This window comes from Varroa destructor, unplaced genomic scaffold, assembly GCF_002443255.2.
Source record: "Varroa destructor unplaced genomic scaffold, Vdes_3.0 BEIS01000005.1, whole genome shotgun sequence".
Classification (NCBI taxonomy): domain Eukaryota; kingdom Metazoa; phylum Arthropoda; class Arachnida; order Mesostigmata; family Varroidae; genus Varroa; species Varroa destructor.
In genome coordinates this window covers 1,705,332-1,724,488 of record NW_019211458.1, presented here as the reverse complement: position 1 = coordinate 1,724,488, position 19,157 = coordinate 1,705,332, and the positions used below count along the sequence as shown (strand labels likewise).

At 37.6% G+C, this 19,157-nt stretch overlaps 1 protein-coding gene and 2 long non-coding RNA genes across 5 annotated transcripts; 1 reads left to right on the top strand and 2 right to left on the bottom strand.

Moving 5' to 3' along the window:
* Positions 1 to 2,406: 2,406 nt before the first annotated feature.
* Positions 2,407 to 3,833, bottom strand: LOC147755168 (uncharacterized). The gene is made up of 3 exons (XR_015328903.1): positions 3,616 to 3,833; positions 2,778 to 2,936; positions 2,407 to 2,521 (listed from the first exon to the last, which is right to left on the bottom strand). It is a non-coding gene; the product is annotated as an uncharacterized LOC147755168 (long non-coding RNA).
* A 2,167-nt stretch (positions 3,834 to 6,000) lies between these two features.
* ND-B17 (NADH dehydrogenase (ubiquinone) B17 subunit) lies at positions 6,001 to 18,821 on the top strand. 3 transcript variants are annotated; one of them, XM_086990768.1, is made up of 4 exons: positions 6,001 to 6,152; positions 6,514 to 6,600; positions 6,870 to 7,088; positions 18,396 to 18,821. In XM_086990768.1, exons 1-4 carry the CDS (start codon positions 6,090 to 6,092, stop codon positions 18,402 to 18,404), a joined length of 378 nt encoding a protein of 125 aa, XP_086846894.1. In that variant the 5' UTR covers positions 6,001 to 6,089; the 3' UTR covers positions 18,405 to 18,821. The 3 variants fall into 3 exon arrangements, with proteins under 3 accessions (XP_086846894.1, XP_022663987.1, XP_086846895.1); XM_022808252.2 differs by lacking the exon at positions 18,396 to 18,821 and adding an exon at positions 12,524 to 12,871; XM_086990769.1 differs by lacking the exons at positions 6,870 to 7,088; positions 18,396 to 18,821 and adding an exon at positions 12,524 to 12,871.
* Positions 12,969 to 15,040, bottom strand: LOC147755167 (uncharacterized). The gene is made up of 2 exons (XR_015328904.1): positions 14,765 to 15,040; positions 12,969 to 13,621 (listed from the first exon to the last, which is right to left on the bottom strand). It is a non-coding gene; the product is annotated as an uncharacterized LOC147755167 (long non-coding RNA).
* Positions 18,822 to 19,157: the final 336 nt, after the last annotated feature.

The following is a 19,157-nucleotide window of genomic DNA, read 5'->3' as shown; positions in this document are numbered from 1 at the left end:
ATGCTGATCTCCAAAGTAGTCTCTAATTTGAGCTTTGTCTACAGGTCTGGAGTTGTTTAGTGATTCGTGTAGCCTTAGCCTTTTGAATCAGCGTGCGCAAGCTTTCTTTTGTCCTTACAAAAGATATGTAACTACCCTCTGTATGGCCGTATGGGTGGTCGCCGGCAGGTGCTATCGAATCTAATTAGTCGGGTTTCTAACAAATGCAAATCCGATTGCCAAATAATCGTACCCTGTGGATTTTAGATATCTGACTGATTCTTACGAGCAGTCATTCAGAAAACCCAATTGAACTCTAATAGAGACCGAAAAAATAGTACTTCAGCTGTATTGCTTGTGTAAACTGTTTTAATAATTGCAACTATAATATTAGAAGGTCGATAGCTATATACACACACGAAAGAAAGCTAAGCACATAGAAATTATCTTAGATCTGAGAATGAAGTATCGTCGATATCTATTTCATTGTCAGCTTTTGTTGAGTAGCTTAACCGCGATATGTCGTCAAAACAGGACAAGCGAAATTCAGGACTAGCGCTATACAACAGTGACCTAAAACGAAAGGTTATTCCAGCTAAACAGAGTCAGTTGATCTCGTCAAACATTTCTAGTTCCAATACTATATATGTAAAAAATCTGCAGTAATTCGACCATATCTCTAAAATTAAATTCCGAGCATTTTTTATATGTATCTCTTTGTTTTGTTACGATATCATATTAAAAGAGCACAAAATCATATAAGTATGTATTTTGGATAATACTATATTAAATGTTGGCGAAATGTGCTATTTTTAATACCACGTAGACTATATTAAGTAAATATAGGATGTCCAATTGCAAACAATGAAAAAAAATCAATTTTGAAGCTATTCCGCGGTCAGATAAATTCGTTATAATATGCACCAATATTAGTATAACGTGTATCATCAGCTCGACGATATCGAACAGCTGCCTCCAGTGAAGATCTAAATAAACAAAGTTATTACATTACGAAATAATAAAGTAATTCAATTATTGAACGTCTGTTTGCATATCCGTTGCGCGAGAACGATTGTTATTAGCTTGCTTCGCGTATTGCCAAAGTTATTTTTTTGAATCAGATGCATTTGTATTGTCTGTAAAAAAGGACACTGTACAGGCACTCGGTAAATGTAATAGGAAGGCGAACATGAGTATTTGGATTGCCTTCTGCAGACACTGTAAATTGTCCACCACGTCAACTCATTGAAATTTCAATTGGCACCTGACCATTATTATCTGAATTAAAAAATATAGAGCTATTACACAAAACACCTTTGCATATGCTGTAGGTACCCAGGAAATATTATACTGACTCTTATACTCTTACCACTTCTACGAGATTTATGCATCTCTTTATAAATCTCTGTGAAAGGAGAATAACCGTTACAGACGATGGTTGGTTTTGCAAGGGGAGCGAAAACGAAACATTCCTTACCAAAGAGCTAGTTCGTCTGACATGGTGGACAACCAGACCGACCTGGCATCGGCCTAACTAGCCAGTGGCTTCCCTCTAAGCCAACTGTAGTACTATTCTTGGGAACAAAAACCGGATTGTTAGAGTGACATAAGAGAAAATTTGAAATTTAGTGGGTAACGGTTTCGACAGAACTAACTTTCACAGGATCAAGCCCCATACTCACCTGCTCATATTAAATAAATTCTGCTCCGTTTATGCACAGCCGTTACTCAAAAGATGTTTCAATATGATCCAAAATAGATGTTTTCGCCTATATACACAAATTAACCTAGGAAGGTCAAGTGAGTTTTACTGCTTCCACTATTTATATGGAACGTTTAATAGATGTTCGTGGCAAACATCGGGTGTGTTTTGTTAGAAATAATGCTACAGTTATCTGCGAGCAAATCACACACACACTTGTCATCACGTAACGAAAATTTACGAACAGAATACTTGCACAAATGTATGCTCCCCTCCCCCCCCCCCCACCCCCAAAACAGCTTTGAAAGGCGCATTTGTGACTGTTTTAAAAGTAGTGCGATCAAGAGCTCTTAAAAACACATCCGCCATTCTGGGAATGCTTGAAAACTTTGTGGATACTCATGCTAGACTACAATACTGTCCTATGTAATGAACATTTCTAACAGGCCAAATCTTTGACTTATACCTAATATTGCATTTAGCCACTCTTCAAACAATTCCTGCTGATGGGTGTGCTTGTAGGGGTAAGGGATAAGTATAATACCGTACGATCCAATGAAAACACCATTATTTTACATAGTTCAAATTTTGCATCTATTGGATGATCTCGCGTTTTAGTGAACACATGGATGGTTGGTGATGTGTACAGAGCTTGATGAGATTAAAGGTAAACATGTCATGTTTTAAATATTGACCTAAGTAGATCATTCATTGACTCCCTCGAGTTCAAGGTAGTTCCATTGAATAAATAGCTTTATTTAACAGCACATTCTAGCAACACCTCAGGGTTTGAAGAATCGCAGAGCCTTCATCATTTTTGGGAATGCAGATTGCGGTAAACTGTAATTAGCCAATAATAAAGTGAATTCGATCAGATGAAATCATTGGACGGTATATATTTTAGACACAATGACCTATATATAACGTAGTGTGCATAAGTCTCAAACGGGTTAACTCAGGATAAGTATAGCAAATGTACAGTATATTGTAAAATTATCTCATTTCATGGCACCAAATTAACTCTAACCAAATTACACGGCGTTCACGTTGTTGCAAGTAACGCAATGCATTTGTGAGTATTTAAACAAGTGCCTACCTCGTCAATGGTGTCGGGTTTTTGCAGAATACCGTGTGATTAGGGTCAATTCCGTCGAAGTATCGGTCGAGACTAATTGAACCGATCTGAGCTGCCGGCGAGCGTTTAACATATACGTGCTGACGCGGCGTTTCAACTTCCGCAACCGGAGTGATCCATCTGGATCGGCAGCGTGACAAGAAAAGTACAATGTAGAATGGCATATTTTAATTCTGAGTAAACGAATGCCCAGTACACCGAGTACTTACACACCTGTTAAAACTGAGAAAGGCACCTCGAACGTCTTTTATCGAAACTCAGGGCTACCTTTCAATTAAGCCTCACCCTAAGTGGGAATACTACGTAGTGTAAACCTTGTAGAAACCACGAAAAGATTGCAATGTCACTTCTACACTTCTGTTGTAGCAGAATGGGCATTCATGCACCAAAAGTTCAATATGAACTGCTCATTTCTGAACGGTTCATATGTAGATTTCGTTAGAAATATGCAACGACGATGCAACGGCTCTATAGAGTTTAGCTATACATGTATGAGCCGTCATAAAAGAGTTAGGTGAGAAGCTTTCCATTACAGTGCTAAATTAATTGAATTGACAGTGTCGTTTATGTTCCGAGCTGCAGTCGATCGATAGGGTACATCTTTCACAGGAAATCCTAAACTCTATATCCTATATTGTTAACGGGAAAGATAAACGTACTAGGAAGAAATAAATCCAGTATAATACAATTCGTTGTGTTTTCATAACAGGTCGTACGTTTGTGTAAAGCAGTCGAGTGTACATAAGCAGTTTAAGTAGTAATTAGCAAGTAGAATTTGAATATAACAAGAAAAATGTACCTGTGTACTAGAACTGTTTTACTTTTTGCCTGGCCGGCGCCCGTGACAACACTACCGGCGGACATCGTCGCGGGCTGCATAGCTGCACTTGCAATGTGGGAGGAGTGAAGTGATCTAGTGTATCTTTACCCTTTGCTGCCGCTACTGGGGTGCAATACTTCTCACGGGCGGTCACCACCGGAAAATAAATGTTGGCAGATCGCACGGCTGCCAGACATCTGGTTACTTTAAGAGGCGTCAGGAGGAAAGGGCGAGGATCGCGCCACAGTGGTTCGTTCGAATGCTCTTTCCGAACCGCCGTCGCCCGAGTCTCAGCGGACCAATCGGGCGTCGCCGTCAACCGTTCGGTTAGCCAGCGCTAACCGACAATAGGACAGTACAGTTTAAAAAGAGAATCACTCTACCAGGCTTATGCTTATCGTCGTATGATTACATGGGAGTCCTTTATGTGGTGTAGGGCAAAGGACTTACATTTGATATAATACGATGAAAGTAAACGGGTTTATGGAACAAAAGAGCGGATGGCCAGTGCGTGTACACACTTAGCGTCGATTTTGACAGGTTGCACGAATTCTTCATTCGGTAGACCTTTGTTTGAATGCTTGGCCTCACAGTAATCGACGCTGTTCCAAGTTTTCGTTGTGGATGTTCCAACTTTATAAAGAATCAATCAACCGCTAACAGCGCGAGCAAACAGACTCGCTTAATTGCTTTTAGATACCCACTGCAGAATTGCGTTAAATCACCCCTTATTATATAACTAGAACGGTGATGGAGAGGGTCATTCAGTTCTTGCTGACTACCGACACGTGGTAATAGGATAGGTTAGGCTGTCATCCTGAGCAGTTGGAGGTAGAGGAAGAACGGGTGAACAACAAAGAATAACTGCCGCCGCTACCAATGACGTCGGAGTAGAGATAAAGGGTTTTGGAGAAGGATAAATCAATAATAGGACAGCTAAAAATAGACTGCAGTGTTGCAGAAGCGCCTGTCAATGGCCATCAATGGCACCTTTTTGATCCTTAACGAATAACGGCGAACATGGTAACCGTCCATAGATGATGTATGACGTAATGTTATATCATCTACAATGGTTTGTTCCGTGAATATTAACCAGTACACTTAAGAAAAACTAAAACAACGAAAACTTCATATCGATTATCTAATTGAGCTCTAAGGCGTGATCCCTTCTTCTCAATGGCCATAAACCAATGTTGGGGCTATCGTGATCTTCTAAAAAAGTCATGTCCAGAAAATATGAAAAAAATATAGTTCTAGTTGTTGCACTAGCTAGTCTAAAGTAAGCCTTGAACGAACTAATCCAATGAGAATATTGTCTTGTAGGAGTTTTTTCCTGTTTTTTTTCCTGTTAGATCGTGTTACATCTGTGCCCACTGGAGTATTTGATTCTGTATGCGTTGTGTAATCTAAGTATGCTTTATAAACAGATGCTGATTATGATAATAAAATAATAATTATAAGAATGTGCACATTCGTGTAGTTCTACACCTTATATATAACAGTACATTGTCATGACGCCTCGGAGATTTGAGCAGGTCTACAACAATGGGAAGAAACAAAGACCGTGTGAATACTGATAGGAAAACTGAAGAAAACAAGACAACAGCATACGATGGGAATGGAAGAGTAATCGATTGTGCAGTTGGCGAGTACGAGCAATCAGCCGTATACAGATTGATAAATTTCATAGACTAAATTAACTTCGTAATAATAATGTTCTTGGGAAGCTTGATAAATTTCATAGACTAAATTAACTTCGTAATAATAATGTTCTTGGGAAGCTATTAGTTAATTGAAAAGTATATTACCTGTATTTAAGACAAGGCCATACAGCTCCTATACAAATAATATCCTTCGACCTTTACAGATTAATTCACAGCTGACACAAGCAAGATATTTATAGATTTAGGCCAACTGCAGGTTACAACTAATCTGCAATTTAAGTTCTGGATGTTGCTACAATAAATACGAACCAGTCTCGACGTCAGTCACAATAACGAACAATCGAGACAAAATCCATTTGGTGCTATCTTTATAAAAAAATAAGACGGTGATATCCTGTTTATTGTCAATAGCCTATAACTGCATAGATCTGGCCAACAAGCGTTGAAGACAATGGAAGGCGCGTATAGTGTAAAATAAATTTAGATTGTATCATCATTAGTTAATCAAGCACATCTGGGTAGTAGTTATTATCTCTGCTAAATTATCATAGGTTCCTTGACGTCGTTCAGTGATTTGGTTACTTCGAGGTGAATCATTTTGAAGTCTGTGATTGACGGCGTCTCGTCTTTTTGCGCGGTATTCTTAAATATCCCAGTTACGCACAACAAAAATAATGACGTGTGCTGTATTTACATTTAGCGCCTAGAGCAGAACAGCTGTGAAAGAACTTGAAGGGCATCTGTCCTTGTTCGGCAGTTTCTAGTGGGAAAATAAAAGAAACTTGCAAAATGACCGATTATAAAAAAGTCCCTCACTCCTATACGGGCGGTGTCAAACCGATGAACGTTGAGGTTAGTATTACCAATGTAACTGAAGTTTAAAAAAGGCCCGGTGTCTTGTAAATAGAAAACCTTTGTTCTTCCAAACCTCTTTACCCTCTTTGCTGCTAAATTCTGAGCAGCTGAGACTCTGAGCTTTGCTGTTAAATATTTAATTTTTTTCTGTTAGAGCTATATTAGATTATCACCAGTTCTAACAGGAGTTTCTTACGCTTAGGGGTTACTGAAAATCACAGTAGAAAATTAGATGAAAAATGAAACTACTTTTTTTTTGGTACTGGATAATTCATAAATACTTTTTTTTTTGTAAATAAGAAAACATCTGTGTGACATGATTAGGCTACTTCATTGAAACTTTATTCTCTCATTGCAGGGTCGTTTCGGTAATGAACGCTCTCGTCTATCTGGTGAATTTACGGATGCTGATCGTGCGTGGAGGAAGCAGTGGCTGAAAGATCAGGTTAGTGCAAATACATGTGTGCGTCTATCAAAACTTGCTATGACAAATGAGAAACATCCTTAAAAGTCTTGGCTTCAGTAATTCTTTAGTTCGGATAATGGCAAATATTTTTTAATGATATAGCAGCTATTTAACGTGGCAACTGGCTATCTGTAAGTAATCGCATATTTCTGTTTGTGCTCTCTAGTACGACTACCGTTGTACCAAACAGTTTTAGCAGTGCAAAATCGTATTTGCATAGGTAATAAGACATAGTTACCTTTTTTTAGGTCATTGCTCCTGATGAGCCACGACATGTACCAGAACTGGTAAGAAGTTATAAAAACATAATCCGGCGTTTTTACCAGTACCCCTTTGACAAGCTCGAAGCAACCCTTGAACCTTATGTTGGCTTAATTAACGCAGCGAAAATTCGCTATGTCATCCCAAAATTTATTACGGGCTATGGGCTCGTACTTTACTTTCAGTACTGGAGATTGTACAACCAGGTACGTATTTTAAGTTTTAATTAGGTAGTTCATTTGCGTATATTGTTTAATTTAACAAGTTTTAGTAAAGTGAATTGTTTTACTAGTAATGCTGTGCAGCCCTTTTATTACTTGGATTAGCAAATTTGTTCAGCAAACCATGTAAAGTGTTGAACATAAATTATGCCGACATATATCTTTTTGGTACGATATGTGCGTGTTGTTTGACCATAAGAAAACTGTCTCTGCAAAAGTCCTTAAATTACCACTCTTTTTAAAAGATAATACCACTCCTAGCCGAAATATTATTTTATGAATTACTAGGAACGATCGAATAAATTCTATTAGAAATTCATTAGAACTTTAACAAGCAGTGCTGTCAGACCAACAGATAGCTACTAATGAGCAACGTAAACATTTAGGAGGTTTTTTAAACTATTTTCATTAGTAAAATTTTGGTCAAAATTTAAAGGCTCAGAATACAATGAGAGTATAAGCATTTGCAAGGCATACATAGAGATTATCTTAAAAGTAATGTTAAAATATTTTAGTATCTTTGGAGATGAGATTTGTGATATCATTTAAAGTCTAATCAATCCTAAAGCAGTATTTGCCGAGAACATACTATACCACAATGAGTACTAAAATACTTTAGAAACACAGAAATAAATTCTGAGGGATTTAAGTCGATTGTAATCTACAGTGCAGCAGTAGTGGTGTTCTATATACGATGCTATGACTTCCCTGTCTTTAACAGCGAGTTCTTAGCCATCAGAGTCTGTTAGAGGAACAAAAATCACCAGCCGTCTTTGATTTTATCAGAAGTCAAAAGCATAAGGTAAAACGGTCACAAAACTGTTTGGGCTGTGCAAGTATCAAGCATAAAGATCTTAGAAGCTTCCAGCTAACATGTACCTTCTCTTTACAATCATGTGCATTTTCCTCATCGTTTAACGGCGTATGATCCTAGAAGAACTGCTTTAACCTTAATCTAATCACTTTGAAGTGTTTTACGGTTAAACTGTTAAATTACGCGACGTAATTGGTGCTTTCTGTTTATCGTTAATATATTGTACGTACCGTTGCCAATGCATCATGATGTCTGGTATGAAAAGTTGATAGTCGCTGTTGATAGAAAGGGATACAAGAGGCGGCTATACAGAATTGATGACTATTAGAAGGATGATAATGCTACAAGGTGATTGCTTTACTTAGAGATACCAGTACAGATAAGCGGTGCGTCGCATAGCAACGAGTGCGACTGCTGCTACAGCTCCCGTATTCTCGCGTCTACACGTTGTCGGGGAGCGAGTCCTCTTTACGTTAGAGGTAAAAATAGACAATAGGTCAGTGAGCGTGCAGCGGTACTGTTGCAGCAACCAGGCCCCACGTGGAATACAAAAAAAAAGATAAAGATATGATAAAGCGGTCCTTTTCTATTTTTGTAACGAATTTTATTAGATATTGTTTGCCAATCATATCCAAGTAGGGACGCATTCAAACCTGCTTAGTTACAGGTTTCACGTATGTGGGTTTTCGGTCAAGTCTTATGGGTTAATACATTTTGATTTTAGGGTTGGTTTCACTTTCAATTTAGTCAGTTTTGTACCCTTTTATTTGAAATTACATCATGTTCTTATGAGTAGGTGCTCGATAGACACTAATTAATTCTGGTGGCTAGATAAGACCAATCATGGTAGTCTATAGAGAGATCTTTCGATTCTTTGCGCACCTGCTGTTGTATTATTACTAGGTAGCGGCTACAGGTGGAGCATGCGTACTGCATGTGACGCTCTCGCGGAACTTTGCGGAGCTGAATGGAAACTAGCTATTTTCGTCCAATCAAGAGCAAAAGATTACAGCTGAAACAGGATTGGCACAAGAAAAACAAGGGGCAAATCGTGTGCAACGCTGTTTACGCGGTACCCGTTTTCTCTATTTTGAATATCAGGATATTGATCCGCAGTGAATTTTTTTGATTATCCACTAGAGACGACAGACAGACAAACGGGAAGAGAGAAAGAGGGAGAGAGAGATAGTTTCTGGTATTGTCTGTCTCTATGTTTCGAGTTATACGTCCGGTATCGCCGTTAGGCACTGTGTCCCGATGGCTGGCTCCCAGAATGAAATGCCCGAGTTTTGACTTAAACCATAATGTGTTTCCAAGATTAGCAGACAGATACATTACCTACTAAGCAACCACGAAAACTTCTGTTATTGGCTAATGATATCAACTACCCAACACTATGTTATAAGAAAATCTTAAATACTTAAAAAATAAAGAATGCTTTTTCGAGTGTTTGTCATAGCTAACGGCAGGTGAGGTGCGCGAGTTGGATTCTACAACTGAGTGGGGTTAGGATGTGAAATGTGAACTGAAAGTAATGCCTACTTTTGACTGTCATGTGATTATCGTCGGCGATAACAAGATCAGTAACACCACTAGTACTACTAAACACGATAACATGAAACTGCACATGTTATCTGACAAAATAGATAACTGATTATAGCTCAAATAGGTTATTAGCCGTGAATTGGCATGTCCGGTTTTCTAATCACCTAAAATCTTTAGATAATTGTTTTGAAACCTAGCTGGCAACTTATATAGACTCGAAATACATGGTCACTAGTTAGTTTTAACGTAAAACGTGACGGTCGCTACCGTCCAGTGCAGGTTCCACACTATCAACGCGTGCCTGGTATAATAGTGTGTAGTATAACAGTACCCTTATTAAATGTAGGAGTAAGAATATCATAGTGATTTAATACAATGCTACTAACATCCAAAGGCTCAAGACATTTTTTCAAATCTAAACCTGTTTCAGCTCTGTCAGTATCGTTCACTTTTAAAATCATAGCAGATGTTTAGCTCCTTATATGAGCACGTATGACAAAGTTGTTTTTAATAATATGACGAAAAATCAAGGTCTTCCCGTTGCGTGGCGGCTTCCGCTATTGAAGTCTAATCCTGTTGCCGCTGTTCCTGTTTGGCTACAGGCCGATAGCGTGACCTTTTAGATATCCTTTCCATTTTCTCGTGGATTTAAAATGACGGCATAGATGACAAACTAAAAACCATCTAGCGGAAAACATGTCTTTAGTAAAGATTTAGCTCTCGATCGGTACCATCGACAGATCGGATGAAAGTAGCCTATATTGGGCTATAATTGGCTGGACAAGCCGTTAAATGGGTCATTAGAAAATGGGGCAACAATTTACGCGTACTAGTAAAATGAGCTCAGATATATTTGAATAATTTTGAGTCCATCGATGACATGCGAAAATCTCTGCGAAAAAGCTAAATGTAAATAATAATTTTATTATTCCAAATTTAACATGTAAAATACTTGCCGATCTCAGCCTCATCTTGTCTCAAGCAGTAATCAAAAGTTTAACCATATTTTTTAATTTGGTATTCTTTGTTTTCCAAGTAGTCAGAAGCCTATATTTATCTGAATTTAAGTTCCTCGTCTATTAATAGATTAGAAACCTGCACCGAGCTTAGCACTTTTCAAAATGGCTGTGAGAATGTAATACATCACAGCCTAGGCAAATCTCGGTCTTTTGATAAGCGAATTGAGCAGAAAAAACTAGTAAAACCATTAAAATTGGGTACCGCTTTAAATGGCGTAACGAATGCTAAATTTTCCCAAAAAAAAGTGATACTATTTTATACCCTTTAATAAGTGAAGTTCGCGGGATATGATCGGCATGGCTTAGTAATAAGCCATTCGCTATTTTTCGTGAAAAAAGATTTGAAGATTCTTGAATACGATTCGGTTGGTATTTTCCTGAGGATAACGCGAAATATACGATAATCTTTTTCAAAATTAAATTAAAATATATTTAATTCCTTTTTGATAACTTTTTATTATGTCAACCTCACTTAGTCGGTGAAAACATATTCTGCCAATTAAATATCTGTCGTATGCTGTATTTTATTTAATATAAATCATAGGCATGCCCATGAGATTGGACAGATTGCACATTGATTACCAGATCTCGATAATAAGATGAACTATGTATATGTGCGTTTTACATATAATAGGTAGTATATTCGTTTTCTACATTCTCTACAAGTTTGTCTTTATCGTTATAGTGTTAAAACATATATACTATAGACTAAAGCCTAGGAATTTTAGAGGAAAAGGATTGCCATGAAGTCAAAAACAAAGATAAGGTGCTTACGCATCTCACTAGTTTATTAGCTATACTTGGTATTGAGTATAATATCTAATACATTACCTCTAACGTCATCAGATAAAAACTGTTAGCGTATATTTAAAACAGACAGTATCTAACAGTCTATTTTTTTAAGTAAATGTTGCATCTTCTACCATTTACGACAACTATTTATGCTCACCTTACAGTCAGTATATACTAATATTATTAGTACTGAGTTGATATTGGGTCCCTGATCATAACTGTTGAAAAGCCTCTTGTTAAATATAAAGCTTGTTCCGAGTATCACAATTGTCATACTCAGACATTATACTCTGCTCGCGCTTGAAATGGTATATTTGTATTTGACTCCGCTTGCAGTAACTGAAAGCTGCAGTGTTGTCCAGCATTAATAGTAGGCTGAAATCTCATACTTTTTATTTAAGGTCTGCAGACCAATTTATGCTGAATATAATGAAAACGGTCGTGTCTATCCTATATATGAAAGTTTTTTAAGTTGAATGTTAGAAGTACCGGCGTCTGTCAGCGCGCCTACCATGCATAGAAGTAGAATATGATAACGATGCAATATAAGTGTAATGATGTCAGAAGCGACTGTTTGAGCTCTTATCAGAAGAGATTTGTGATAGCTAATACTGATTCATCATACCAGTGAGATAAAGGTGTTTACGTTTTGGTAAACTAAATGGTGTTAAGCCGAGTTGTATTGTAGCTCTCATGTATGTGTTGCTTCGAAGCCCTCAAAAGCGAGGGTAATGACGAAATTACTGTCCATTGAAGGGACTCTCGATCTTAATCCAAAGCAGCGCTTTTATTTTAACAACGCCATTGTGGAACGGTCAAAAATCATAACGTTTGGGTTAGCTTCAACGCTAGAAGTGATATATGAAAAGCTCGTGATACGGCTATTAAAGAGATTCAGCTAACGCATTAGCAGCATTTAAAGTTTTTTCATATTCAGCCGACACGCAATATGAAGATAAAGTTTAGTCACTTGTATGCTTCATGCACTACATTTGTCGGGAAAATACATGGATAATTCTAAAGATAATCAATAAAATGTAATATAAGTTACAAGGTGGCGTAATGCGCACATCCCGTTGCCTGGAGTAGAAGCAACTTTACTTATAGGTTTATCGATTTTTTGGATACACGGTTCAGAGTTACTTTTTATGTGCATGTGATGAAACTATCTAATTAGCGTGACCATGCTATTCAAATCTACCGCAAAACTAGCAGCGACAATTAAGACTGTAATTATTTTATTATTGCAGAATGATTGGACGAGGGTCAATGGCTTGTTTTTTAGACAAACCCAAAGGGATTGTTTACCTTGCCATTCGGACTACCCCAGGCTGCCAGATAGGAGTACGCCACAGGAATACAACGATAGGGGATTCTCAAAAAGGAAAGTCTTCGTAGACCTTTAAACGGAAACTTCTTACGGGCAGGTCTTGAGTTACTTTGCTGCATGATAATTGCATTCGTCCGGAACCCTGATGCTGTTATCGGAACGAAACTGTAAAAACAAGACGTTTTATTTGAGGTGAAATTTTGGAAAGTAATGAAATATTAAGCGATGGTAGCACAATAAATGTTTAGACAAGCTGTAAACTTCCAAATATGGTAGTGTCTTCTTTCAAACACTTTTATTCGTCGATGTAAGTTATATTTTTAGTTGATATTAAAAATATAATTTCTAAGTGAAAACAGGCATGGTCAAACAAAATTACTGTAGGAGTATGTTTTTTTATGTGATAATTGAATCTGAATAATATGTGTACATGTGAGAAGAAAAGGTATATTGCTGCGTGACCTAGGAAATACATCAACAACTGTGCCAAACGATAAAAGGCTAAGCTATTCCCGCTGCTTATTTAACTGAACTATGCATACCCACTGCTCTAATAAAAATACCGAAGGTGTGATATTTTACAATCATTGCGTTGGTACGCGAATGTGGAACATCGGTAGTAATTGGGATCAACGACGTTTTTCTATCGGTGTGCTCTTAATCTGGGATAATTATCACGGGACATATATTCGTTGATATAATATATCGCTGGTATGTGGGAGCATAATCTATTAGTGTAACTATAAAGTCGGTGTTGTTATTATAGAAACGGTGTTGGAAATTTCACACATTTTTGTATTTGTAATACTAAATGGCATAAACTGGTGAGCCCTGGCTTTCCCACCAAGAGACATAATTATATCGATGGCGTCCGTGTTGGAGAGCTGCTTCCAAATAAGAGCCGTGTTATAGTTCTTTTCTGTCGGTATACTGACGATATGATAACTTATGGGCTGAGCAACATATGACTTGGATCCATTTTGCCCATCCAACATCGCCTATGTTCATTATTTGGTCCCTGAAAATCATTTATAGGAAACAACCGAATGGGAAAGATTGGAAAAACCAGTCAAATATATTGCTAAGTGCTTCGGCGACTGTAATGCGTAACGCTGTGCTATGAGTCGTATGACACAAAAAAAAAGGACATTTCGCTTAAAGCAGAAACCAGTTCCTGTAGGTGCTCAGTATCTTGACTTTCAGATGTTCCCGTAAGACCAGTATATTATTTTAGAAAGAGACTTAGATATACGTATCGACGATCACCAGAGAACTGCTATGGTAGGTAATTTCGGGGTCCATCGTGTAGGTTTCATAAGAGCCAGAAAGTGGCAGAATCCATATTCCGTTGATTTGTCATTTATTATTATACATCTTCGAGGAATCACTAAACTACCGACGGCCAAATATTATTCTACAAAGAACTAACCCCCTGTAACTTTTATGATAAATGAGATGATTAAAGGATACTCAATTTCACGGTATGCAACCAACTTGCTTTTTGTGAATAAGACTTCATACCGCAATTAGGTAGCAATCACGTTAACAAACTTGCATTAAAGTTGTCTTACGAAATTACCAGTAAAATGTTGCAGTCATAGTAGCCAATTTTTCTGCTATATTGAAATACTTATTGTTATATATTGAAATACGATATCATATTATATCAGGGATGCCTTCAGCTGACTGCTATCGTTTACGTGCAGGTCATCAGAGAAAGTTTTGCGCTGACGTATACGGCTCGAATATAAGTTTGACGGAGTGTTCAACTTTGCATGAAAAATGAGGCTATACTAGCAAACAGTTTTTTAGTAATATACAAAGTACTGTGGAAATAGACTAATGCAGGTTACTGCGGTGTTTCAAGAAGCATAAACAAAACAGATAAAATTATATAATTCGGAAACTGTTAATTTACAGTAGTTGACTGGCGCTTTTATCTGTTACTAAAAACCGCTTTATCGAGCTATAATACTATGAATGAAAATCAGTTGCACCGAAAGGACTAAGCACGATACGACAGCCGCAAAAGAAATAGCAGCAGCAGCATCTGTTGTCAAGGGATATTATAGTCATATTCGTGACGTGAAGGAATGTTGTAATTATAATTGTGAGTCAGTGTTGTTGATAAAAGTGCTTGTGGCAGACGCCGCCTACTCACCAATCATGCCACACTGTAACGTTTTCCTCTCACATTTTTGAATAATTTAATGGATCTAAAGAGCGTCTTCTGGCGTCAGTCAGCATGTCTAAGAGGATCTATGATCCAGGACTGTTCAATTGTTTGTATAGGTCCATATGTAAACTTCCGCCAAAATGTTATACTACCTAGATGGTCATTAAACGAGGGTAAAAGTCTATGGTGGTACAAGAAAGTTTAGGTGTCTATGGTAAAAAGGGTTTGGTGTTGAACAAACACATTGAACAAAGACAAACCTAAAGTTTGAATCTCATTTGCCAGACATTTTCTAACTTTTGCCATTTCCCGTGCGCGGCGGTGAAACCAGCATCAACTGTCTGTTTAATGTTAGAGAGCAAAATTTTCTGTAAATTGGCTATTAATTCGAGTTCTGCAAAATGCCCAATTTGCCTGTGTCGGAAATTTTGCTGATTTACCGAAACACCTTTCCACTTCGAAATAAGTGTGCGTAAGTGGAACATAACTTATTAACTGTAAAATTGGCCACTGGCGTTTTTCAGCCTTTACATATTGTTAAGAATCTATTAAGTTTTCTTTAAATTGTACTTACTAAAATTGCACTAATTTTTGACATACCAGTTAAAACATTCATGTCTGTGGTGAGGCTATATTCGCTGCTAATGGGTTAGAGAAATATGTCAATAGATCAATAAAGCTAATTCATAATTTCCTATCTTTTGGAAAAGAGCTGTGGTTTTTGTTGAAAATGTTCTCTTATAACGATTTAATGCTTATTTTATTAGGGCAAACATTATAATTTGCTTACTATAGCCCCCTATAAAGCTTTACTGGGCAGAAGGTTTTACATAGGCTAAAGACTGGCAATTTTTTTAAAGGGCTTCGTCAACTTCGTAGCGCCAATACTCCTGCAACGGTTGCAGCATTAATCGTAGCACAATCGGACCAGTGTGGTACAAGTAAGCAGTTGGTCAATTGTAACTGCACAGCAAGCGTCAACTGAGCACTCAAATAATTTGAGTAAATTACTGTCTTAGCTAAAATTTGAGGAAAGCTCATGGTTATTAGCGCAACCCCTACCCACCTGGCCAATAAACAGTCGAACACCATGACATTGCCTTTTACCCTGGTAGTGAGGGAAAAGTGTATATATTTTCTGCTCTCCGAAACCAACTTGATTAGACTGAAGCCTTTGTGCCTCTCTCTCTCTCTCTCTCTGCTCTCCACGGGTCTAGTATAACCAGTTGTCCATGGCTTATTATGAGCTGCGTTCTCGCTCACACGATTTCTTGAAATGTACAAATTTGTCGTTGATATTATTTAGTTTCGATAGTACATAATAACATCACGGTAGTACCATTTTTTTTTCGTACAGCTTTAGAAATATGAGACAGTAAATACAAAAAAAAAACGACTTTAACGAGTTTAATGTGTTCTGTGTATTCAGAGATATACATAAGCATTGGACTGACCTGTAGCTTAAGGTGAGGTAGATGTCTCAGTAGCTGTATCAAATTCTCTTTCCAATGTTCGAAAATACAATACGCCGTATAGTTTTTAAACTATTTATGTATTGATTTTTGCAACACTCAATTTGCTTTTAGCTTATTTTGAAAAACGTAACCCTGAGACACCTGAAGAAGTTGCTGAAGATAAACTGATCGTTCTTTACGGTCCTTTTTCTTTTACGCTTCGCTCACTCTCGTACAATAATAAATAGAATATATAGAACATAAAAGTATAAAGTAAAAACTGCTTGCCTAAAGTTTCGAACTTTAGTAAGTAAAATATACGGCAATTCAAATCGCACTGCAGTATCAGACCAGTACGAGTCTCAATAGTACTGCATTAATATTCATTACAGGAACAAACGTTTCTTTGTGCAAAAACAGCATTTACTGCCGCCAAACCGCCGTGGAGCGATATGTCCTAAAACCTAATGTGGATGCTGAATCAGATGCATCGAATACCGTATATATGGTATTATTAACCTTATTCAGTTTAAATGATCTAGATGGTATTGGATCGTGGCGTAAAAAATTCGAAAATTGCTTTAGCTACTATGTGAGTGACAGGGTGTTACTTGAATGTTTTTACATTTTATGCATACAGTCGTTGTGCAACAGCTAAGGCGAATTTACGTCTTCATAGCCAACATGATTACTAAAGGGCCATTATGATTCGTAGTTAAAGGATACTACATAGCATACTATACGTTTGTACTGTTCTCTAATAAGATAAGAAATTAAGTTGCTTTTTATTGCTATCCATATGTAACACTTGATATTGCTACTTATATACTACTATAGTACTAACCGATTTCATACGATCATCAATCGATATCGGTTCAAATGTACTTCATCTTCAGCTGGCGTTTTGATGTTCATTTTATTTATATTGCTCATCAGTGTTTCCGACTATCTATTCGACTGAAAAAGTCATTGGCGAGATAAGGATGATGTCTATCGTAGCTAATTGCTAACACGCAACCGCAGTTATACACCAGCTAGAAAATGAAGTTCGCTACAACATACTGAAGCTTGGTAATGAAGACGTCAGTTATTTTAGCATAGTTATCGTAAATGTGGGGTGTAAATTGTAATACCTTTGCTAACAAAGTAGCTAGTAATACGGGAATAAAACATCGCTGATTTTCCATTCTACTTAAAATGGCTGGAAACAGCGAAAGACAAGCATTTGCTGCAAGCTACTGAATAAGAGACTGAGCAGCTCCGGAGAGAACGCTCCACAGACACAGCGTATCTTGGATCGGCGTATATGGGATCTTGATGGCCGACGTCAAAAGAACGCTGCCACACCGCGCAATTTGGTATGCTCAGTGTTTATTCACTTAAACGCAGCCTTCGACTCGGCGCCCAGAGTCAAGTTTATGTCCACAGTGGCCAAGGAGGGTAACCCTACAAATGTACTCAACTTTCTCGTTGCAATAACGAAAAGCTGAACACACGCCCTTCGCACATATAACCAGCCTCGCACGAAGAGATAACCGAAACCCACTTTTATCCTCCATTTTGCTCAAGGACCATTTTGGTTCAATAAAAAGGCCCACGAAATCAGTCGGGGTCATTTTATACGCAGACGACTAGTGAAATACGGGTCGAACCGGTTCTCATCCCGTTCCACACGACAATGCACGACAACAAGACAGAGGTAATGAAGTTCGGAAGGGAAGGCAAAGGAGCGGCCACTGACATTTTGTATTTTTCGAAATCGCCTCCTGTCTTTTCGTACTTGAAGTTTTTAACCTCGTAAACGACAAAACTTTCACTGCATATATCGCTAACAGATGCAAAAAGGTCGTGTTGGTTGTATGGGCAATCAAATTGTCTCATCGTTTTTCCCTAGCACCCATTTTAACTTTAATAACTTGCTGTTCTTAATCGTTTTTTTCAATCTCAAAGTAGCTTCGATCACAACGTATAGCATACGAGTCATCTGGAAAGATCTTATCTTCGAACTTTTAATCGCTTCGCATATCCTCCACGCTGACTTGCCACTGCTGTTCAGACTTATTTTGTCAGTTTGAGCGTTCATTTAACGAAAGCCTCCAAGACGAACCTTAGGAACTTGGTGCCAAAATTCACGGAAATAGATAAAGATTTTTTTGCTTTAGGTACAATGAGGAATAACAAACGGGAACGGACGGACCGGCAAAATAGACATATGATCATCCTATTGCCGTGCACAGATTTCACCAGAGACTCTGCCGAAAACTAGGTTCCCACAAGGCTGCCGGTACATGGTGCCCTAGGCGATTTCCCTCAGTCGGGACAGATATGCCATGCAGCTCCATGCTTTCTTTTATTATTTGACGGATATTTGGAAAATCTTTCAAGCTAGTTATATAAACTCAACAAGATTCATATTACCCATATGGCGCAAACTATTTTTTGATGGTTCTATATACCCTCTCTGATATTGGAATATTCTGTTGTTTATTTGTATTTATGAAATTGTATATGAAGCTTTTGATTGTTTTTAACAGACGTGGATAAATAAAATTTGATTTGTTACTAATCCTTGTGATTTAAAAAGTTAACCGATGGATCATTTTTTTTCTGATCTGAGTATGTAAACAGAACTACGATTGGGTGAAATTTGACAAGATTTGCATAGATTTTACGTCTAGCTATCTCCTGTGATTTTTTATTGCTACTTCAATTGCATGCTCATATTCATTGCAATGTTATCAGTCGCTAAATGGTTGAAAATAACTGGCATATTAAAACTAATATCGTAAGTCCGTACGGAGCCACTACTTGCGATTTACCGATCTGGTATAATTCTACACTTTTAGTGATGATTTAAAAGATACGTTGCCTTATAGATAATGTGATTGATTTTATGAGTAAACATTATTTATTTACGACACGGA